Genomic DNA, 25,092 nt, shown 5'->3' on the forward strand with positions numbered 1-25,092 from the left:
GTTCAGTAAAATGGGGAAAATGGGTATTTCCTGCAGAGTATAAGCTCTTCATTGTCAAAATATGGATGCAGGGATCTCATACAAGAGGTTCCTTCCTTGTGTTTTTTTTTTAAATGTGCATAATACAAAAAAATGACCATGCCCTTCTAAAACTAGCTCTTCAAATGCTATTTTTCATATCTGTATTGTGCTATCGTTTTCCCTGGAGGGTCAGCAAAGGCACAGAGTCCCTAAACTGGAAGAAATGAGGTATTTTCTATTTGTGCACCTACTCAAACGTTTGTGTAAAGATCAGTGCTGTCCCCTGGCTGCATGCTGCTTCTGGACTGTGGGGCATAATGTCAACCATTGACATAGGCCAAGCAGCAACCTTTGGGAATTGCTGGAGAAAGCTACTAAGGGGARTGGGGGGCGAGTCAGGGTGAAGGAAGGAGCAGAGGCCAGAAGACGACCCATCCCCTAAAGCCAGAGCAGAAAGATCTCTCCAGAAAGGCTCACTTCAAGTTGTCCAGTTGCATAGTTACAAGCCAATGAAGTGAAAGGCCTGACCTTGTAGAGGGCTATTGGGCCCACTGAAATTAAGCTCTTACTCTGCAGACTGGTCTCACTAGGCTGAAGCTAGCGCCCCTTGAACACCAGTCTGCTTGGATCTCACTTTTAGATAGAGAAAGAATTTAATATTAATGCGGCTGTATTGCGTAGTCATACTGGAGTGCCATTATGGTTATTAAATGCCATCAGCTTTTGTCTAATTTCCACCCATTACTGACAGATAAAATTCTCAAAAAGAAAGGGCAGCCCTTTCTGTAAAAGCCCACAGTACTGCTTTAACCTTCTTTAACATGCTAAATTACCAGGGTTCTGCTGCATTAAGACAAATATATTGCACATAGTGCTGCACTTGCAAAAGCCATATGACTAGATCTTTTCCAACCAACAGGAAGGCAAACAAATTGTACTTGTTTTTTCTACAGAAAATATTTATTTGCAAGAAATGAAAAGCATAATATACTTTACTTAGCTACATATGTATTTAGGCTACAAAAGCAGGTAGTCTGTTCTCATGTAGAATTAAGCAAACGATTTAAAAGGAAAAATAGCAATTTCTTTACACCCAATGGACATGTTTGCAGTGTGAACAATCAGGTGGGAACATATCCAGATGAGCAGTGCTTGTACAAAAATAGAGAGGCCATTGAACACACATACCTGGAGTTAACAGACTTTTTGCAAAGGAACAGAAATACCTGCAGCCAGAAGAGGCTCTAATGCAGTTTACCAAGGAATTTAGGTGGCTATGCTTTTGCACAGTTCAATATCACTGTCCTTTTTAACTTAGAGAGTTTTGTCCAAGTGTTTGCACAAAACCATACTCTATCAACATATATGGGGGAGGGAGGGAGGAAGGAAAGATCAGCTGAAATGCTTTAGGGGTGTCACACACAGAGTGACTTGGAGTCACAGGGTCTTGTTTTTGATGGCCCAAGGCAACATTTTTTGGCCCCAGAAACTTATTTTTCTTCAAGCACACAGTCAGGTAATTTGCCCTTTGGAAGGTTCTGCAAATCTCAGAGAAACCGCGATGTTTTTACAGCACTGTGTGGCCCTCTGAGGGCAAACTGACCCCATTCACTTGCACCATACTGTGCCTGCAGGGTGGTTAGAGTGGTCGCACTCCCACGCAAGCGGGATTCCTTTGGTCCTCTAGCACAAGACCACTTCAACAAATTGTGTTCCTTGAATTGTCGCTCCTTTTGACTATCTAACTTATAGCATTAAAAAAAAAAAAGCATTCAAAGTTGGAATTCCACTAAACAAAAATGACACTTGAAGGCTGAACACAATAAAGCCTACTAAATTTTCTTGTACTGGGACACAGCTGTCTTACAGAAAAGCCAGACAGTCCATGCATACACACAAAATGACACAGTGCAACAACTCTCAGTCAACAGTAGCTAATAGGATAGACCTCAACAGCAATTCACATGACTGCTTTATGAATGTTTGGCAGCGTGGAATGTGACCAGGTTTCAGAAGGAAACATCTGGACTTTCTGTCGCACCAAGGGGAATGTGTGCTGTGTGTTCAGGCAGATGCCTTTATTTAGTAACACTTATTACATTAAAAAAAAAAACCACATCTTCTACGTTTTTTTTTAATTGCTCATCATGCACATGTACACACACACACACACACTCACACTCATTCCTGCTAACTGTACAAATGAAGAAAGCAAGATGCCATTACTTCAAGACCACTGAATTAGAATCAGATATGACAGAAGTCAGGTAAGAACAGAGTTCTGTTAACAAAAGAAAATTTGACTACCTGCCTCTGTTTTCCCCTCTCTCCCCTCTGCTGCCCTATTTATGGGTTGCTAAAGATTTTCTTTTTTTAAATCTGTATTGGAAAGGAAAATGAAATATATTATAAAGATTAGCTAGACATTTGTTTTATATAWAAAGGACTTCATAGTGTCAAAGAGCAAGGGGAAAAGAAGGTAAAAAAGGCAAGAGGAATTAATGAAAAMAGACCATTATTCCTGATTTAAGAAATTAAGAACTGAGAAGTCTGTCATGTCAAGAATACCTTCATCTGTATCTTTCATCATTTCTTTAAGGCAGGTCTGTAACTATAGCTTTCCCATGTTTTGTTCTCACCTATTCAATCCCAACTCTGGGAAGAAAAGTATGGACATGGGCTTTACTGGTTATTACTAGATTACTGGTAATAACTTAAACAATATTCAAACTCCATTTCAACATCGTAAGTGAGAGTTCCCTGAAAGATGCACTCTTTTCAAAGCAGGAAGTCAGTTCAGGTCTATACCTCACTAAAGCAAAGCAGGGCTAACATGAAAATCAGAAGCACAAGTGGAAGTTCCACTCTCAGTGCTAGAATCTCCAACTACTGCTGATTAAGCAATRCAATACTCGCAAGGAGATGCTGAGGGTGCAGTCCTAGTATGTCCACTGTCATTTTATTGGCCATGAGAAAGCTACAGTATTCTGATTGAATCCTTCTATCTTATTTGTAAATAMATCAATGCATAAGCCAGTTCGTCTTTACAACCCTCAAAGGCATTTGTCCTTAACACTATAGTGCAAAGCAACAGTATCACAGCTCTACACTACTTATATAGGCTAATATAACTTCTGCAGTTATGAAGTACTGACCTACCATATCACCTTCAAAATACATAATGTTCCCTTTCTAATTAGTGACTTGAGAAAGAAATATTTTTGTTACTAAGAGTATAAAAATACTCCATATATTTCTTAGCTGCATGCGTTTTGTAYAATGGCCTCTTGGCATTAGCTAAAATCTAGAGCCCAAATGCTCTGCGGAAATCCCTCCCAATGTTGCAATTAACATCAGTCATTGCTTGACCTACCTTCTAAATGCACCTAGACAGAATTCATTGCTGACAGTGTGGGGTGGGGTGGGGTAGAGGGCTGTTGGTTTATTAGCAGGAGGAAAGGGGAAAAAAAGAAAATAAAAGTTTTTAATTCATTTTCRGCTTCACATCAGAGAAATCAAGAATAAGCTTGTATTGTGATACATTGTTATACAGAGAGATATGGAAGAGGTCGCCTGCCAATATCAAGCCTACAGCCTCTAAAAACTGTAAGTGAGAATCACGCTGCATTGTGTCAGCTGGGATCTGGCCTAAGAACTTCAGCTTAATCCACTATTAGTCCGTGCTTCTGAAAAATATTGAATGGTACAGATAAAACAAGAGAAGTGCAGTAAAGAACTATAAGTAGCCTAGCAAAAATACRTTATCTACGCACTGGTAACAAGGTTAGAGCCCTGTACTTGATATTTTTAAATATATATATATATATAATATATATTAAAAAAAATAATGCCCTACGTTCCTTCATAGCTTATCTCCCTAGAAGCAAAGAGCTGACAGATCTAGACATATTTTAATGCTATGGGCCAAAAGCTAAGTTTACTAGCAGGTAAAAAAAATCGTGCTGAGGACCAGCCTAAGGGTTCAGCTAAAGATACTAAGGATCACTTAAGTCTTCTAATAGAGGTGGCAATTAAGTAGCATGGAAGGCCTTTTCCTACACTGTGCAYACATAAACATTACCCTGCTTACCGACCACTGGAAAAAATATACTGGCAGAAGGCTAAGACCTCAAATAATATAGCTGAGCTAATTAAAAGCACTTATGCTGGTATTCTCCCTGGATACCTCTCACTGCTCCTCTATATCCTTAATACAGAGCACCTAGAGCACCCATCCTGCGYAGGATGCAGCGCATCAACATCTACCCTCGGCCCACAGCTGGATTGCTGAGGTTCTGCAGTGCAACTGGATGTGGCCTGCCTCTTCTGTCCCTCATGCTAGGTACTTAATACAGGCAGAACTAACTCTGGAGATTATGAGGTCCTTGTTGCATAAAAGCACATGGATAGGCAATCTCAAAAGATATTTTGTCCTCTACTGTCTAAGAGAAACCAGTTCTGTTAAAAGCCCTGAAGAAAGATCATCAAAAACGTAACAAAGCATAGGTTTTTAAAGGCAATCCCTTATTATGAAGAAATTATATTTAATAAAAACAGACCCCAAAACAATGTGCATGACAGATAAAGCAATCCCAAAAGAGTACCTAGAAATAATTTAAAGGATGAGAGAAATTAAGATTATAGAACTAGATTATCAAACACTAACAAAAATATCAATATTGCCATATAGGTTCAAATGATTTAATTCAGTTGCCTGATCCAGACTATGACCGGTGTAAAATGCTTCAGACGAAAATGTGGCTTTCCCAATCAGCGTTGAACATGTCCAAATTAAGCAAACAAGAAAGGCAAAGCTTCAATGGTGACTAATGCAGTAGGTTTCAGGGAGGGACGTGGTTTGTTTTTTGTTATGTTTTCCATTCCTAGGAATACTAGGAAATAATTTATTATTATTATTATTTACACTAGAGTTAGCTGTACCTCTGCAATGGGACATGATCCAGTTACACATTAAACTGGGTAATGAGTATGAGCTCAGGTAGACTGGCCTTCCATTTATGCACAGTACAAGTAGCAAGATTAGCAAGAGTAGCGTTGTGCCTGACAACCTGGGCCTATTTTGCAAAAGTCTGAAGCATTCACAATTTTACTCAGAGGTGGCAAACTGTGGGTGCTCTGAAAAAAACAAATACACAAGGTTGTTTAATTTTCTCACCTATGACATTGCCCCCTTATGCTGGCTAGCCATATGGTAGTCAAAGGGTCAGGCCCAGCTTTCTCATTTCACTTTGCTGACCTCGTGTGGTTAAACAATGCTGCCATCCCTTGTGTCTCACCCTCAGTCACACCTACCAGTGGTTCATTATTAACATGGAGCCTTAAATCGTTGCATTAAAAAAAAAAAAAAAAAAAAAAAAAACCAAAAAAACCATGCAGAGGATCGAACAGAATCACTGTAAAGAAGATGAAGCTTTAGGAAGGATACTGACCCATTCTGGGAAGGGAACTCTTGCAAGATGGACTACAGTGGCAATTTTCTTGTCACTGCCACCAAAGGTAAAATAATAAAAAGGCACTTGTATAGGCAAAGAGGGCATAACCTCAAAAGCATGTCTGCACACCAAAACTCATTATTAGTTCATGGAATCAGGTGCATCTTCCACTCACTGATGTGAAAGACCTTTGGCACTGTGGGGACTGCTTCAAAGCCAACTRATCTACTGGATTCTCTCCATTCATTTCACTCAGTTTTGAATTAGACACAGAGGCAAGCAAACAGGATAGCAAAGGAAGAAGTCTATGAAAGGAGCATGAAGAATAAGAAGGGAGCTAGTGTGGCAGTAGCTATAATAAAATAYAAATCCAGTACAAAATAGAATACCTGCAGGAAATATCTATTGTACATGTAAAAAAAAAAACTTGTGAGGCTAGATTAGTTCTTCCCTTATCATGAGAGGAAAAAAAAAAGTAAAAAAAAATTTAATTGCATTTTTCTGCCACATCAGCCTGTTGAATTAGGGTTTCCACATTAAACCCATCCTTTGTGGAGTCTGAGTGCCCTCTTGTAGTAATTAGATAAAACCTGCCGGAAATCCTAGGCAGGTTTGACTAYGCCACTCCAAGGACAAATTGTGAGCAGAAAAACAGCTCAGGCAAAGGCATGACCAGGGTACTGAGAGAGGGAGAAACCCCAAAGGCAGCAGCTAAAAGGGACAACATGGTGCTTCCAAGGAAACATAACAGAGTAAGAGCAGCACAGGACCAGGATCAGACTTGAATACCACTCTTGTTTTTTCCACTAATCCTGGGCAAGTCACTCAGTCTCCTTTATGTGCCTATCCCATCCCTCTTCTGTCTTGTCTGCTGTCTACGTACTCAACCTTTTAGGTCAGGGACTGTCTTGCCATACAGTTGTTCAGCATCAGCATCTTCACCATGCTGTACAAGTCTGAACTGTGCCTAGCAGGGACTACAGATACCTCTATCTTTTTGGCTAAGTGGCTCATCTAAGATCCTGTGTCTCTGGAAAAGGAGACAAGAGGAAGAAGAAACTCATGACTTTCTAACATTTACTTTGGGGGATTAAAACTTAAGGGAGGGAGTGGTGGTCAGTGATTTTTGTGTATCTGGTTCAGACCAAACCACTTGCAGGGTTAGGAAAGTTTTAGTCTCTTCATTGCAGCTGCTTGAGCAAAATCTTGCAAAGCTAATAAATACTATTTACAACAGTAACAGGAGGGCGGTGAGGAAAGGAAAAAACACAGAACAATCTGAAACCATGTCTACATGAGAAATTCCATCAATGCATCTAGAAGCCAATAAATTAAATCCACATAGTCTTCTCATAAGGCACTTCTGTYTAAGCCTTCCATTGATTTCGTTTATGTTGGCAAGGAATTGACTTAAGCTAAATAAATTAGCCTTAAGCAGACTAAAGGACATCCACCCAAAACGCTGCACAAATTTAACAAAACCTGCTTTCTAAACAGATTTAGTTAAACCTGTGTAATTCTCCCACATAGGCAAAGTGTGACAAGACAGTGACYGATCTTTGCTTGAATTCTACAAGCTTGGAAAAGCAGTAGGGAAACCTACCAGGAATACTTCCAACCCAAAGAGAAACCTAACCCACTAAATGATGAAGGGCTGAAGGGAGAAGAGAGAAAGAGATAGAAGAGGACAATTCAGCACTCATTGTGCATCCCTCTCCTGCCTGTGCTGTTGGCCCAGTGTGTGTCCATTCYTGTGCCTTCAGAAGCAGACTGTGAACACAACTCTCACTCCCCTCAAAAAGGTTCAAGTGTTACAGGCCAGCAAGCACAGAGCTGTGGCTTGATTCTGAGCAGCATCATGTCACAACTCTTATTTCTCTTCATTTCCTTCTCCCAGGTAACCTAACCCACATGCTCCCATCGATTTTGCATATCCCACTCTTCTACAGAATGTCTTTGTGCTCAGATTAGAACGTGTGCATGCGCACACACAGATCAATCATCAGCATACTGYTGGCATCACCTGCCATCATAATTCAATCCTGTCCTTGCAGCATCAGACAGGAAARGAATAAAAGCAAAGACAGGGATTGTATGTTAAGTGAGGAAGGGAGTTACAAGGACATGAGATCCCATCTGCAGTCACAGCCACACCAGTCAATGCAGAAGTTGATGAACAACCTCTCTTTTGTGCTTTGGTTCACTGAGGATGACAAGTCAGAGTTGGTGGGGGGGGGAGGCAGGGGGTAGGGAAGGGGGCACCTTTGGTTGAAAATATGGAGGAAAAGGGGAAAGTGAAAAAAAAGGCCTTTTTTGTTTGTTTTTAAGAGGTGGCATTGACTCTTCTGTCTAGTTCAATTATCTTCAGTGTTTCATTTCCTTCTAGTTCTGAGCTGACCCTGTAAGGGGAAAAAAAAAAAAAAAAGTGAAGGTTAAAACTAATAGTCATTTTTAAAAGTGCATATCCTGAATTGGCTAACGCTAATAAGGTGCTTGTTATATGCCAGGTACTTGTCCGTTGGAGTATGGTAGCATATTGAATTAGTCATCTCCTTGGCCTCGGATTTAACTTTGGCACCCTCAGAAGACATAGTTGGTGTGTTAGGGCTCATGCTAGATCTTAGAAGGGCATGGTTCCAAACAAAACCCCTCTCTCCACTGTTTGCTGTGTTTTTTACTATTTATTAGCAGAAACCAAGACCTGGGCCAACAGAACAGTGACAGGACAGACAAAGGTACAATGGAGGAATAGCTGCACTTTGCAGAGGTCCCAAACATACATTCATGCTAAAATAAATATATAAATAAATAAATAATGAAAAAACTGTATGTTAAGTGGCCCAGATAACTTTACAGGTCTGTCTCTTAAGCCCAAGTGCTGCAAACTCTCAAGCACTATGCTCTAGTAAAATCAGTGCTGTGAGAAGCTCTAGCTCTTCACACCCTAACCTCACCGAAAGGCCAGTGAGTCACAGCCTCACACTTCCACTCAACTTATTCCTTTAGGAGGCATACAAGGTGTACTTAAAGAATTGGGGAAGGCATAACTAACAGGCTTACAGGGGTTAGGTTTCTGACAAATGCACCGAGTTGTAGYCATTTTACTAATAAAATATCCTTGCAATCACTTCTCCAAGTAACAATAGCTTTGCCTATAAGCTCTCCAGATAAAGACCAACCTTCACGTTGCATAGTGCCCAGCATAACAGAGCCCTCAGTATTACTGTTGTCCTCCAGGCATAARTGACAGTGACTTCGAACACCCGTATGACAAGCAGCCCACCCTGCATTCACCTGTGTTGCTGCAGGCCCAGCAGCACTGACTTCTCTAGCCTYGTCTCATTGGCTATTGTGAACTGCATGATATCATCCTGCTGTCCCCTCGGCAYGGCTTCCAGAGACAGGGCGGTGTATTTGGAGGTGTCTGCGTGTCTGTCGTTGCGATCTGCAAAGGAGATCGGGCTTGAYGACTCCTCCAGTTGGTGAGGCTCTTCATAAATTAGCAGACTCCTTGACCTCACTACATATAAAGACAGGAGGCAAGAGACAAATAAGAAACAGGCAGCTCAGAGAGAACAACTCTAGTCATGTCAGGAACTGGAAACCACCAGAGCAGAACTAGAGCCACCAAAGGTCTTTTTATACTGCTTAGCTGATAATTTGTTAGCTAAGGAAAGATACCACAGCAATGGCCCTGACAGAGAACACAAAGCTATTCACAGAACAAGAACAGAAGAARCAATCACTTTGATAACATACATTTCAAGCAACTGGCTCTTAACCAGTATGTTACATTAGTTTCCCACTCAGTCCTTGGACCTTCTGTTGACACTTGTAAAGGAAACACCGGCTGACATTAGTTGTGCTTTCTGACAATATGAATATTTGATACTGAGCAGAAATCAAACTCTCCTACTAGTTTTAGTTCCACAATAGAAACAAAGTAGCAAGCAGGCTAGTGGGGCAAGGCTTTGCCCATCTTTATGACGTTTACTGCCATCAGCACAGCTTACCAAGCTATTCCGCTTTGGAGAATCAGAGGCATATATAGGAGACAGAAAAGACAAGCCACCACTTCAAACACTCAAGGCCAAACTCTGTCACTGCCCTACGTGGGCCTCAAGTGAAAGGGCAGACTGAGCCACAGCAGGCTCTGCTGCTCACCTTTCAACCTGAGGCACGAGAAGGWTATTTCCCAACTGGCAACAGCAATTATTCACACCATGGAGCAAACTGGAGCCCAGAAGCTCCCCATGAGAAATCCCACCTCTACCTCAGCCAGAAGGCAACAAGGACCAAGCATACAGCCAGTGAAGGAGAAGAAAAGCAAGATGTGTTTCAGTGGGATGCAGGAGTGGCAGTGTGGAAAACAAAAGCCAAAAGGTGAATCAAGGAAAGAGCAAGACTAGGGTGGTTGTCACTTACCAACAGAGTCTGTGTACGACTCTGGCGAGGAATGCTGCCTGGGCAACACCATCTTTGTGGCAGATGGATAGGGCCCATAGCTCTGAGAGACACTGCCAAAAACTACCGCAAAGCACAGCACTACCATCTGGCAAAGGAAGGAAGCAGAAGAGGTGAGTGAACTCACTTGTGGCCCACACACACATCAAAACTAAGAATCAACATGCAACAGAGCTGACACTGTTTTAAAACCAATCTTTGAGACTATTTTCATCACTACATACAGTATTTCTTAGCAAAGGCATGTATATAACAATAATTCAGTGTTCTAAAAGGCAGGTTTCGATGCTAGAGTTTATTTTCCATATCTGCCAACATTTTGGCCTGCTGCCTTATTTACTCCCGAAGTTGAAAAGCAGACACCACCGCCATGTGTGTTTTACAGATATTGTCGGGCATTTCCAAGGTTATTTCTGCTGTTGGCCCCCAACTTGCTTCAAAGTGACATAAACAGAGAGATTGGCAGCCTAGAAGAACAGCATAGGGCTTGAAAATCATTTCCTTCAATTTATAGCTCTAGCATAAAAGGAACTTGCTAGCTAAGTTTGAAGAGGGCAGACTTGCATTCTAATCCTTTTTTTATTCTGACTGCTGCTACTGAAATAGGCCAGAGGTAGATTTATAGCCTTAGTCATAATTTTATTTGGATGATCAAGTTTATTTTTACTGGTATTCAAAGAACCGAGCATCAAAGGCCACCCTCATTTTCATTTTACAACTCTAGGCAACATTTCTCACATACAATACTGTAAGAAATAATGCAACAGGTCACTCAGAGGAGCAGCACTTCTTATCACTGCAGCATCTAGTCAAAGGCATAGGCCAAACCTCCTCCAGAATTTAATGCTTTCCCACAACCATTAGTCTTCAGCAGACAGGTTTCTCATCTAACTCAGAATTAATTGTCAAACTATCAAGAAAAGTTTCCCAATCTGAGAATCTGAAAGCAAGAGGCTTCGCGGAACAGGTGATAGGCCTGTGAGTGGTGGAAAGACAATCTCATTGCCCTACAAATCCCAGCTTTAGAGACACTCACCATAAGACAGGTCCCTGTCTGTGTGCTAGCTGCCTTACACGAACGGGACACTTTCCCAGCAACTATGGCTTGGAGTCTCTGTAACTGCTGCAGAAGCGTTCTAAAAAGCAAAGACAACACAAACATGAACATCAAATACAGAAATAAATCTCTTTGCTGGTTAAACAGCTTTTTGCATCGATTTACACACCTGACAGTAAGACAGCCTTTATGATAAGGTACAACTAATTAAAATCCTCCCATTGAAATTAGACAGAATGTTTTTTTTAATTTTACAGAATTTTTTTACATGTGTTAGCACTAGACCTTTCAAAAAGATCACTTCCCACAACTGATGTTTCTTAAAAAATTGTTTCATTTGTTGTTTTAGAAGCTTCTTATTCATAAATAAAAACTGTATTTACATGTTTTTTCCAGAAGTAGATTCTGGTAAACGTACAAACAACTGAAACTGCTATTATGTGCAACAGACTAGCTGCCTATATAACCTGGTTCTATGCCATGAATTCAGCATGAGTTTTGCCATTATTTCAAAAGAAGTAGAAGCAGGTTTATAGCTACTCTTAACTGATGGTACATGCACACATATACCTCTTCTCTCTGAAAACATGCTGTACAGGAAATCAGACAATTCTTTTCAAAGGAAAGGAGCTTAAAATCAGACATAAATGCAGCCTTCATCTTCTGTAAATTTATTTATTAAATGAAGTACTTCATTACTACTTGTTAAATACTCCAACAGCTTATAAAATAACAGATCCTTGAAGTGGCCACTCTGGCTGCACTTTTCTGAGGTACCAACCATAATGGGAACTCTGCTGTAGTCAGTCAACAGTCCTGGACCCAGGGAGYACTATTCTATCTTTCTAGGTGTTTTTTTTTTCTGTTGTATCATCATTAATTACTACAGTCAGAATGCTAGCCACTGAAATGGGAAGTGTTCTCAAAAGAAYGACTGATACAGGGTTTTCCCAACAGTTCCCATTTTCCTTTGATAAAAAGCCTTTTAACAGAAAAGGAGTAACCCAAATGCCTGCCCTCAACACAGTTAAATATAGTACAAGTTTTCATCAAGATGTTAACTTTGCTGTTTGTTTCCAATTTTACTTTTTGCTTCTCCCGTAAGTCGCCCTGCCTATGCAGAGGGTAACCCTCACCAAATTCCATGCCACTGCTTTGAAGACTGTGATGTCAAATGCTAGCACAAGAGACAAGGTTAGCATGTCATAGAAAAATGGAAGGATTATTTTAAGACCAGACTTACTAAAAGCTAATTGTAGGACAGACCCAGAGGTGCCTTTACAGCTCAAGATACACTTGACTGCCTATTATTATATACTTTTTTAAAATCATCRATGTTCACTGCTAATTAGGGTTTAATGAATTCAAGGACTTCAGGAATGCATTCTAAAATGAGCACAAGACATGCTCATGGCACAGATTTATCTGGGCCAGCAGGTTCTTCTCAACTTATTAAGGAAAGATGTCTTGCATGCTCTTGAGAGCATGGTGTACTCTGCACTATCAAAAAAAGAAAGTGATTTGCCTAATTCAGTCCTTTATTCACAGGTAGAGAGACCATAGACAAATTAAGAGATGAAGACACTTTCCATCATGTAAATGACACCATTCTAATTCCCTTCTCTCTTCTCTCTCTCCCCCCAATCCCTCTTTCCACCAATTACATGGCTCAGGGTTTGCAGAATCAGGCCTGCATACACAATATATATGATTTTCTGGCACAAAATAAGCTACATAAAACAGTTATATTATATAGCAATGACTTAACAGTGCCATTTCTGTGCTATTATGGAAGACTAAATCTCCCCTGTTCCAGACCTGAGTCACTAGGCTCAACATAAAATAGCTCTGCAGAATGAGGAGGAAGGAGCACTCCTCCTCCCTAGTTTGGGGGCTGGCAGCAACAGCAGACTTGAAACGCAGATCACTTGCCACTTTTTGTGGAGGCGTCAGTGAGAAAACAGCTAATGGCTAGTGTGGAAATCAACAGAGAAGCATTTCTCCTCACTTTGCTCATCTCTTTTTTTGCATCCAATTTAAAAATCCTGCTGGGAAGAGTGGGTCCAGAGTGCTGTATTCCAAAATGCTTTGGTTTGGAAAGTGTAATTCCTCCACTTTGTGCTTATGCAGGTGTTTTGAGGTCTGCTGTACCACATACACAAAGATTCAGCCCCATCTTCTTTACCAACTACATTCACCTAAGAGGTCTTTCTCCCTCACGTCATTTATCTGTCAGTAGCCCTGCTCAGACTTCTTAGCAGATAAGGACTCAATGTTGGGAGTTGGCATACTACATGACATACTACAGGTCCATTGACAAACTAAGAGCAAGAACTGAGGCAACAGAAAACRCGAGTTCATTTGTTCAGAGATGACACAGCAGCCCTTAGTTTATCCCACCACCAGCAAAATAGGGCACTCTTGTGCTTTTAATCTATATTTTGATCTGAACTGCTGGAAGACCRTGGATTCTAAGGTCAAAACTGCTCCCTTCCCCCAGAAAAGCTGCCTTCATTGTGTCTGTAAGGCTGCAGGGACAAGATGTGCTAAGACAAGAGGAAAAAGAGCAGTTCCGTGCTTTTAAGAACAGGGGTAAGTTATATCAAGATGCTGCTCCCTCTCACTATCAGCAGGAAGGCCACGAATACTTTTAACTGGAACATACTGCCTGTGGCTAAATTCTAAGAGCAGAAAATGCAATCCCAAGACAGCATGCATAAGGGGGCTTGCACCCACAGGGATTATTTTCACTATCTGACACATTTCCCAGTGATATTCAATTAGAGGGTCACCTCTGTAGGAAGTGTGAATGTGCTTTCACGCTTTTCCCTGCCAATGAAAGCACCTCATAGGAAAACTGTCAAGTGACTGAAGGCTCCCGCTCTCCCTTCCACACTCTGCCAGCACATCCACTATCTGTGATGTCTTGATTTCATGTGCACATCCACAAATTAATTTTCAGAAGAGCTCCTTTTACTACCAAAGGAAGGAACCAGTCAAGGCTTCCCCTCTGCTTCCAGTGACACTTTCGCTGAGGAGAGGAAGATTTGTCACTGCAGGACTTAACCACCTGGGAGGCTTCRTCAATTCAGTGCTTATATTTAAAAGTCAACATTGATTTAAACAAAAAAAAGCAAGCTTCTGGGAGGGAGGGGGAAACTGTTTACTTTGATCAAGGTTTTTCAGAGAATATATCTACTTTGTGATAGAAAGGAAGAAAAACAATTCTTTCTTCCAACTCAACATACTCTTTCCTTCTCTACCTTTTTCATTTGTAGAAAGGGGAGCAAATATCAAAGTGAGTTTTTCTGTGAAAACCTAGAATATTGCAAAGCAAAAAAAACCCCACAGTTTTCTCATTTGAATTAAAAAAAGAAGTAGGGGGGGAGAATCAGGAATTTTTGAAAGATTTCTCAGCATAAAAACCACTAGCTTGCTCCATTAAAAACAAGCAGTTGCTCCAGGGCTTCCAAGCTCTGTTAACCATTATGAGGGTGGTCTGAAGTAAAGAACAAGATGTCTCATCATAACTTAAATTCAAATTCTTAACTCCTTGGGAAAGATTATGTCAAATCTGCTTTACCAGCATCAGATGAAGGAACTGCCACATAAATCAGTAGGGCCTGACAGCACTGGTACTGATAAACCACTGGTAGGTCACGCCGATTTGCAACTTGATCTTTAGATGACTGAGAATTATACTGATGGTTTGGGCAGCAGCTTGAAAAATGGAAGGGCACCACAGTGGTTTTTATAAAGCCATTACTTTAGCAGTGCCCCCCAGCAAGCCCTTGCCAGACGGGAGAGCTACACAACCTGCTTTTCATTACCAAAAGAAATGCAATCCTAGCAGCTACTTGCATACACTGTCCCTCTCTGGGGGGACTCCTTTCAACTGTACACTAGATTCAAAGCTATTTCTATCACTTCTCTAGGAAAGTGATCATCAGTAAATATATTTATAAACAAAAACTTAACAGAAAACAACACTACTACTTATATGTCAGRCGCATAGTATCTAGCGTCTCAATACTGCCTTTAAGCCCAAAGAGCCGTGGCTACCAGCTAGACAACCGGTTGGTATCAGAGAGCACATTYAAACCCCCAGGTCAGGGGCAGTTTCTGCTTTCCACCACGTAAGTGGGTTGAGCCTTCTTTGTGATAGGGACAAGTCAGCTGAGCTCTTGGTACCAGCTGCTTCTTCTAGCCTTTGTCCTTCTGTTTAGGCTTTCTAGGACAGCACCATCCCACAGGTTCAGATGCTACCCAAACCAGAGAGATCCTGGCTCATTTGCAGCTACAGGACATAAGTGTTAGGCAAGCAATAGCATACTTAATTTTGAAAAAATTGTCTAGAAAGGAACTTGGATGGGTTTCCCTTAAGGGACTGAGTCACATAAATTAGGAGGGGAAACATATGCTAGTGTTCTAATACAGAAGATGCCAAAAATGCTGCAATCACCCACTCACAATAATAAGAATTAAAAAATCCCCTGCATCCTGATCCCCAGCCTCCCGCCTTGCCTTTTAAGAAGCATGGATGTCAAGGCAGATGCTTCCGTGTATTTGGCCAAACTTGTACATTTTACAGGAAAATTTTTCTGATCCAAAATTTCAAGCTAAGGCATAGTCTTAAGGGATTCTGCTAAAATCTTTCATGTTACTCAGAATAATGTATAAACGTTTTGCCAGGAGAAATTCTAGAGCTATTCAGGCTTCAGAGCCAGATTTTGAATTTTAAGTAGGATTTTCCTTGCAGTCTTAGGTATGTATCCGTATAAAATACATTCTATAAATATAAGAATGATATGCTCAGAAAATGTAATTGTACATACTGAAAGGAAATTTTATTGTTCAAGAGTGGTATGTTTTGGAAATTCCGCTTTAGTTCCTCACAACTCCAGCCAGACTACAATAACACCATCCCAACAGACTGCACATAAAGAGGTAAGAATCTTTAGGTGAGCTGCTACAGTTCAATTTTCCAACAAGGGAGGGGAAAAAAAGTTTGTCCTTTGTCCACACTAAATGCATGAACATTTTTACATATAACCACAGTTATCTTTCCTGTCATCTTTCTTCCCGTCAGATTATTTTTTGTTTGCTTTTTGTGCATGTTTATGTTTTGTTTTTTCACAATGAAAGAACAGCTGTAGTGCCTTTATATCTATTTTTACATGATATTTGCAATCATATCTTCATTTTTAATGCATTAAAAACTCAAAACTGCAACTGAAGTCAATTGGGGCTCTGCTTTGGGCATATTAAATAAGATATGTTTGTGTATGTAACTGTGCTAGGAACTTGGACAAGGTCAGGCCCTCAGTGTTTCAATTTAGGCATCCAAGGGAAAAAAACACTACATAATTTTGACTTTTTCTTCTTTAAGCTTTGATCCTTGGCTGTGAATAGGAAATAGAATTACCAGCTATAGGATGCTGTGAATACAAGTTCTGAATTATCTGATGGTTTCTGGATGCCATATAAAGGCTCTGTACAAATACCGGTGAGGAAATCAATCATTTTTAATTTGTTTTTAGGAAGTATATGATATACATTAGACAAGAGCCTGAAACCATTCTCTCAATGAGACAAAAAGACTGCATAAATAGACTATAAATGAGTGAGGCACTAAAAAAAAAAACTTTTTTTTTAAACCATAATGTAGTGTTATATAATTCAAGACTTGATGAAATTCTTACAAATTTCTGAGTACTTTAATTTGAAACCTTAAAGTTTTTAGATACAGTTTCTATCTAAACAGCTAAACTAGCATTGCCACAAAATACAAGAATTACTGTGCAGTGGGGCAGGAACATCTGCTTCTCTGCAGGAGATTACAAATAAGTACCAGTGCTATTGAAAAGGGTAGAAAACAATGCAACTGATTCTATATGCCCAGAGTATGAAGGATTCAGAGATAATAGCATTTAGGTAGCTGAATATTTTTAGAGTATTTGGCATGACAGAATTAAGATCACCAAATAATAGAGAACACGCTAAAGGTCCTGTCTAAAGGGAAGGATAATACCAATAGAGCTGTTTTCATGACTAAATCTGTAACAACTCAGAGATGGAAAAAGTTGGTCAAATTTAGCTAAACTGTAATGGGGAGAAAAATTCTCAAGGCTTGGCAATATGTTGTCACTGAGTGGTTCATCCACAGCTGCTCACTTTATGACTTTTGCACCCTTTCCTAGAGCAACTGGTTTCAGCACCTGCCAGGACAGACATTGGGCCTTACAACCCTACTCCACACCTACACAGCAATTCCTCATTCTTGTATGTAAAACACTGCAGAATGATGCTCAAAGGAGATACAGAAATGGTTTGGCTCTCTTCAAACAAGCAGCAGATGTCTTTATGCATGAGCAGTGTRTGGGAGACACTCTCCAGCAAATTACAGTGCTACAGGATCTGGCTCCGTGAAATCAAAGATGGGATCCGGAGATTGGATTCGGAGATTGGAAACAACACATGCCACTCARTTAATACACTGGCTGCCAGACAAACTCTAGGGCCATTTTTCATGATTGTGGGTCTTATCTTCAAAACCCAGCCTCCTCCTACACTTCAGCACTAGCATCATGTTCAGTGGTAATATTCAATCATCATTACAAATGCCTCTAACCATGAAGGTATTTACAGTAGCCTCATCTAGTAGTTACTCATTGGAATTTGCTATCATTAGAGAGCACACTGAGCGTAAACCATGACTGACCCTCCCCCCCAGCTAATGTCCAATTAAAAGCTCAACTGCTGAACATTCTGCTACAGGTCCTTTGAGAAAGTCACCATTGAGTCACCTGTTTCTGTAAGCCCACTGATCAGAAATAAAGAAACAAGAAGTTGATTCTCTATCCAAAGGAAGTTGCACTTCCTGAAACGAAAGCAGCTCTGGGATGTCAGATGATTAAAAAGATGCACAATATTCACAGTATGGTACGTAGTAGTCCAGAAGAACAAATTCATAAATGACTTGTGCTTCACAGCTCCTGCACTCCAGAGCTCAGGGTCACAGTCCATCTCAAGGCCTTTCCTCCTCAGGCTTCCTGTCAAGACAGTCTTTCTGTGACAAAGGACAATTGGAGAGTTGGATTTTTTTTTTTTTTTTTTTTTGTTTGTTATCTATCACTGATCATTTTTTTCTTGGGAAGTGGAAGAATCCAAAGAAAGGTGATAAGAGGTTTCCTGAGCATAATGCATGTTAATTTGAGGTTTCTTGAGCATAATGTATGTTAATTTAACACTTAACTTTCACATTTTCACCTTTCATTGTAACGCTACAGTTTTGCTTTAGCACCCTCATACTTTACCTATTAGTATTTTCCAGGACTTCAACCTTCTTACGCAGCTCACTATTTTCATTGGAACAGGTCTCAACTCTGGAGGAAGCATAAGGGAAAAAACGATAATTAAAAAAAAAAAAAAAAAATCAAACACTGAATACACTTTGAAGATAAATTTTAAAACAAATTGAACACACTTTCACAGAGAGATCTATGGTCTTGCCTACATTTAATGAAAAGCTACACCAACCAGCTTTATCAGATGCTTTAACCATACTTCATGGTGTAAAATACATTGCAAAAGAAACTACTAGTTGTATAGCATCTCCTTACACTGCTCCAAACCATGTAGGTCTAACTCTTTCAGAATAGGTTGTAACTACTCTTTGCCCCATGGAACAGAAAAGGCAAAGACGCTGCTTGGATTTTTCCCTCTGCATCATGCCATAGGACAGGGACTTCAGAAGTCACAGAGTATGCCATATGTATGTTGTTAGTAGGTATGTTGTGTAAGGGTATGCCGTATGTGCATTTCATTGCTAAGTTGAGGCACCATGCAATTTATTAAATGCCATGCATCTGAAATTGTATCCTTGAATTTCAAGTTTCTAGGAGTTAATAAACCAAAAGACTCATTTCCAAGAGACCATTTTTCTTTTCCACACTGCCTCAAGAAGCCTAAAGGAGATTACCACATGACATGCAACAAAAAAGGTTCAAAGTTAAACTATGGGATTCAAAATACAACCAGCCTGAATATCTTCAAGAAAGAGAAAGGTAACAGAGAAACAGCTTTGTTATCTGTATGTGCACACTGCAGTTCCATGGAAGTCTGGGAAAGCAAGGCTCTTTCATAAGGGTATTAAGAATAAAAGGAAATTACCAAGGTTATCACCAAAGATGGTACACAGGATTTAAAAGATCCATCTGGTGAAGGGATAAGGAAAAACAAAAACAAAAACAAAAACTTGTTTATTGGAAGAAAGATTAATTTGGGCTATAGATTACACACTGAGGGTTTGGGTCCTTCTTGCTTAAGGAAGCTGATGGGTCACAAAGCTGTTTTCCTTAGTCCTGTTTATTCCCCCAGGACTCTTGATTCATCAACTTCTTATTTCTATCTCCATCTGCATTGAAAGACAGAAGGTATTCATTTTGAAACTACCTTTCTGCAGACAATGCTTGCCCACAAGGCCGGAGTCACAGGAGGTAGAGGCTAATAGCAGATTGGTCTTGCCTTGTCTTAAGTTTTAAGGTCTTTCCCAGCACTTTAGCAATGTCTTTGAGGTAGACAGTTACATGTGCGCCACCTCAGCATGTGTACAAGCAGAAGCCAAAGAAGGGCCTTTTCTCTGTCACAACCACGAGGTGGCAGCTGGCACTTTGTACATGAAACAGTCCCAGCATCAACAGCTGGATCCCTTCCCATTCCAGCAACTAGTGTTATTGGCCCATTTGAAACAGGAAGGAGATTGGCTTACTTTTTTTCCAGGCTGTCCATGTATTCTTTCTTTTTTCTTCTACTTTCTTGAGCAGAGATCTAAGACAATAAAGAAGGAGGATGAAAGATACCAAATACTGGCATAGAAAAAAGGCAGCAGAGATGAGTTAATAAACTAGTAAAAAGCCCTGACATTATTAGATTCAAGCCTCTGTTCTATTCTTATTTCTATTCCTGGCAAACAAAGCATTGACTTGGTCTGTTTCCACATCCTGAAGCAAGATTGCTCCTCAGTAGTAAGAGAAGAATCACTCCCTGCTCCAACAGACCTTACCTTCATCAGTAAATCAGATTCATCTGGAGAGAAGATGATCCCAGAACAAAGCCAGCATCTGAGACAGGAAAAAACGATGCATGGACTAGAAAGCAGCTGTATAGAAAACGACCTGGGGGTCCTGATGGACAATGTGCCAAACATGAGCTAGGAATGTGGCTCCAATGGTAAAGTAAAAGCCAATAGCATCCTGGACTATATTAGCAAGACTATAGCCAGCAGATTGAGGGAAGCGATCTTTTCTGTCTGTTCAGCAGTTGCAAGACCACAGCTGGAGCAGTTCTAGGCTCTGAAATAAGTATTTTGGACATACTGGAGCAAGTCCAAAGGAGGGTAACCACTGTAAGAAGCGTGCTGAAACACATGACGTGAGAGGTTGAGTAAGCTGAATTCGTTCAGAATTAAAAGAAGGCTAAGGGGAGATTCTCTTACCATCTTCAAGTATCTAGTACAAGAGTATAGTAAAGATGAAGACAGAGTCTTCTCAGAGGGGCACAGCAATTGAACAAGGGGCATCAAATACAAGTTGCAACAACAGAAATTCCAACTGAGAACATCTTTTTTAATCAGTCTAATATGGAAACAGGTTGGCCAGACAGGCTGAAGACTCTGCACTTTTATGAGCTTTACTGGACAAATCCCTAAGCAAATTGATCTAAGTTGATCCTGCTCTGAGCAAGGTGTTGAACCCAAAGACCTCCAGAAATACCCTCCAATCTAGGGGACTGATTCTGTGAAAGTGGTACATAAAATGCATAAGGCCACTTTCAAACATTTTGGGAAATTACACTGCAAAAGCAAATTCTAATTCAGTGCAAGCAAATTTACACCTTTATCTGCAAAATCAACAACTGAATGTGTTAACTTCAAAGACATGTAAATGTCCATCAGAACATAGGAGTTGGCCAGGCCTGAAAAACTGTCCCTATCCTATCACTACTGGAACTGTCCCTGCTCCTCCCTATCATTAGCTCTTCCTCATGTTGGAAGAGAGAGAGAAGACTCTTAGGGCATTTCAGAGCCTGGCACCTACCATTCATTTGAAGGTCATGAAATTTAGTAATCAAAAGACAAGGGCATGGAAGTACATCAGATTTTAAAACCTCAAATAATAGACAAGAACACCTTCATCACCACGGGAAGAACAAAAAGGTCTCTGCCTACTCTAAGGGAAAATATACTGCTTTTAAAATTGAGCCACGTAACAGTGACTGAAGACTCTACTTGCTAAATACTCTATTGTTCATGTGTTCAGGTAAATACCTAGACAGAAAGGAACAATCACAGTGATAGACAATTTGATGGATGTGTTTAGAAACAAAGGCAAACACTTTTATTATAAACCTTTACAGTATTCAACAGTACTACAGACCATTACAGCATAATTACTGCAGCACTTTTTTAATGAAGGATGAGTAGACATTACCCATCAAAGCTGCTAGACTAACATTTACCTTGTTCTTTATTTTCCTGCGTATTTTCTTCAGTACTTTTTCCTCTGCTTTCGTCAGGGGCAGTTTAGTAGGGATTGGGTATCCCTCTGCTATTAGTGTCCTCTTCTCCTCCTCTGTCAGGATGAGTGGGCCAGTCCCCTGTAATTTCTGCAAGTGTCACAGAAATGAAACAGTTAAACAGTAAATGTACAGAGCCATAGAGCAAAAGGTGTGAAGGAAGAGACACAACAGCTCTCCAGCTTCCGAAGACATTCTACTACTACAGTAGCTCCTTGAAGTTAGGGATGTATGGAAGGGTAAGACCTTTTAGATAGCTTGCATTCAGAGACTGAATGTTTGGGGCAGGATTCCCTCAAAACAGTTGCTTTTGATCCAGCTCTGCACACACTGAAGCCAACAAAACTCCTGTTGGTTCAAATGAGGAAAGAGATAAGTAAGAAGCACTACTGAAAATCCCTCCCTAAAGATCACCATTCGCTCTCCAAGACACAGGGAGGGACAGTAGGACAGATGCCAGGGACAGCAAACCCTAGGAGGGCTGCACCCTAATGCCAAACACAACCCATGATAAGAGAAGCCACACAAAACTGTGCATCCCTGTCAACTTAGAGGAAAGCACAGGCCATTCACTGTAGGAAGAAAGCAGATAAGTGAGCAGGAAATACTGGATCTGGAGTTTTGCAGAGATTTGAGGGGAAAAAAAAGTCTGGAAAAATCCAGCCCAACTCACGTGTGGCGCAGTCAGGAGAGGAGAATTGGAGAGTGCTGAAGTTGTACGTGATGTCACTTTAGCCGTGGCTTGTAGCTGGATTGGGCTTGAAGGAGGGAGAGACCTAGTTGGGCTCTGCCCACCCTCAGAGTCACTGCCATGGCTGCTGGGAGGGGTTGGAGGTAAATGCAGGGGATCCACTGCTGAATGACAAGAGAGAAACACAATACAAGATTTTGAGGTGCTACTTCAAACTTCCACCAGGGCCACCATCACCCAGCTCCCAGAAATAAGTCTGCTAAAAGACAGATCAGGTAGTAACCACAAAGGTTCTCAGACCACACAGGTCTCTGAAGGAAAAATAAAAAGCAGCAACAATCCTCAGGTTCAACAGGCAGAGCAGAGCTCTGTGTATGTGCTCCAGTCATTTCTCTCTACACTTGAGCTTCTTCTCAAATGCTTTGAGGTGGAAACGCAACTTTCCACTACCAGTTCTGTACCTCTAGAAAGCAGTATTAGCAGAGAGGGCTCTGAACCAGTATGCTTTATCTTCAAAACCAGTAGTCTTTTCTAACTTTGCTATGAATTAAACAAGTATTTTTTGAGAGCAGGCATCATGTGCTAGATGTTGTATGAACAGGGAGGAAAGAAACTCTGCCTCCTGAAATCCTAACAGATTCGCATATCTGGGAAGTAGTAAAAACCTAGTGACAGAGAAGGCTTTAAATGTGCTGATGGAGCAGGTGCAGCACAGGTCACCACCACAGGAACCACTCTCATATTGTGCTGGCCAGTACCATTAGCAAACTTCTGCTGCACTCGCAGCCAGAAGAACCTATGCTAGAACTGGCAATCTGAGTGTTTGCCTAGACCAAGAGAAACAGTGCAGTGTCTCACCTACTCACATTACCTGGGCAATTTAGCAGACATCCAAAACTAAGTCATTACTTCTCTGATATAAATTTATAGTGGTCACAAGTGGGAGGAAGAAGGTGCAGGGCTGGATTTGCCACCTTCAACTCCTTTTATGCATTGGGAATTTGAGTTGAAAAGATCAGATGGGTAGTGGGGGAGAAAAGAAGAAAAATAGTAACAGAAAAGCTTTTCTACATGAGCTCCTTTTGGTTTAGCATCTTAACTCTAGTGGTTGCCAGGAGATGATACATACTAGTAAGACAGAAAGGCTCTTAATACCACAAACTCAGCAATCCTGTCTATGCCCTGTGTCCAGATAAATCCTCCCTTTTCTGAAATGCTAAGCCATTTGCTTAGTTCCCTAGAGCACTTACACTTATCTACATAACTAAATTCAGTAACAAAACATCAAGTATTCCTAACTGAGATGCAATTATCTTCTCAAACTTCAAGCTTTCAAGCTTTTCCTGGGTTAACAGATTACGTGCCACTAAATTGTGTTATATTTCCAGGACAGGGATCATCTCTCTTCCTCCCTCATTTGTACATTACCTAGTCTAAAGGGACCCAGATTGTTCTTAAAAATCCAGCAAAACATCTGTTTTTAGCATATTAACTTCATTTCAAATAAATTCACATCCTTGCTTTCCTATCACAAGACAAAGTGGTTAAAACAGAAGAGTTTCCATTTATGCTCTTCATAATTTCTATCCCTCACTGAAGTTCCCACAAATTCATCTCTTTTCTAGCCTAGATAATCTCGTGCTTTAAGGATTCAAACTCCCCCCAGCAACAGTACAATTGTTAATAAGTTACAGATAAAAAAAAGGGGGGGGGGGAGGGGAATCATTTTCTCTGTGATGAGCATAGAAGAATGTATAAATAGGTTAGACAGAGGCTGGTTTCTTTAGCAGCCTGAGTCAAATCCCTAGAAGGCAAGGGCTTGAGCCTAAAGATTAACACAGAGAACAATGAAGCCAAATATTCAATCAGAGTAAAGTATGTTCATTCTGCGTTCTGGTCATCTCTGGTGCACCTGGGTTGGTAATTAACAGACCTTCCTTAGAAGACAGGTTCAGGAACTGATCCACTTCATGTGGCTCCAATTTAATCTCTGGAAGAACTTTCTGGCTCAGTGGTTTCATCTAGAAAAGAAAAATTAACAGCCTGAGAACCCAAAGTGTACATCTTAAAATCTTAGTAGAATGATGCAAAGACAACTTCTCCATAAATGGAGAGATTTCTTTCTCCTCCTGCTCTGCTATAAGCAAAGCTTTAATTGCTTCTCCACACAATTTGCTAAGCAAGGCTAGAGAGAATACTGTCCTGACTACTCTTGCTGTGGCTTTTCATACTACTATATTTAGCTAAATAAAAGATTATGCCTCAGAGATGACATTTCAGACTGAAAGCTAGCATGCAACCCACTCAAATTACTTCTCTTAGCAACAGAGCTTCTGCTAGCATTTGCCGGACCGCCTGGTCGGTTTGAGCAGAGACTGAATGCTCCACGCAGTGAGTGAGAATCAGAGACCACCAGAGGCAGGAGAGGAGGGCTGCATCCCGGAATATGGAGAGAGTTGTCACCTGGGAGTGAGATCAAGGTGCCCGTCACTAACCACTGGATTATCACACCCAAGTTTAATTCACAGTGTGGGAGAGAAGGAATGGAGACAGCCACAGCCGACCACAGTTCAGAGGACAACTGGCTTGCCTTATTGACAGGCCTGTGGTGCCAGGTTGCCAAGCCCTTAGCCAGAGTTTGCCTTGCTTCCAGATGCTGCAATCCCAGGCCTGAGGAAAGCCAGGCTAGCATCAGCATGGTAGGTGCAGCCAAAATCTCTCTTAATAGCCTGTGTAAACAATCCATGTAATGTTAGTCTCAAGATATCCTCTTTGCAATATCACAGAATCACTGAGGTTGGAAGGGACCTCTGGAGATCTAGTCCAATCCC

At 40.8% G+C, this 25,092-nt stretch overlaps 1 protein-coding gene across 1 annotated transcript; it reads right to left on the reverse strand.

Annotated features, from left to right (window-relative positions):
• Positions 1 to 959: 959 nt before the first annotated feature.
• CREB3L2 (cAMP responsive element binding protein 3 like 2) lies at positions 960 to 24,282 on the reverse strand (the record flags this gene model as incomplete). The annotated part of the gene is made up of 9 exons (XM_085324182.1): positions 960 to 7,873; positions 8,769 to 8,994; positions 9,900 to 10,026; positions 10,975 to 11,074; positions 18,312 to 18,380; positions 19,766 to 19,824; positions 21,514 to 21,660; positions 22,244 to 22,425; positions 24,195 to 24,282. Coding segments are annotated over 9 exons (1,074 nt in total), but the record flags the coding sequence as incomplete, so codon positions are not given.
• Positions 24,283 to 25,092: the final 810 nt, after the last annotated feature.

This window comes from Rhea americana, unplaced genomic scaffold, assembly GCF_003343005.1.
Source record: "Rhea americana isolate MKP2758 unplaced genomic scaffold, rheAme1 scaffold_9, whole genome shotgun sequence".
NCBI lineage: Eukaryota > Metazoa > Chordata > Aves > Rheiformes > Rheidae > Rhea > Rhea americana.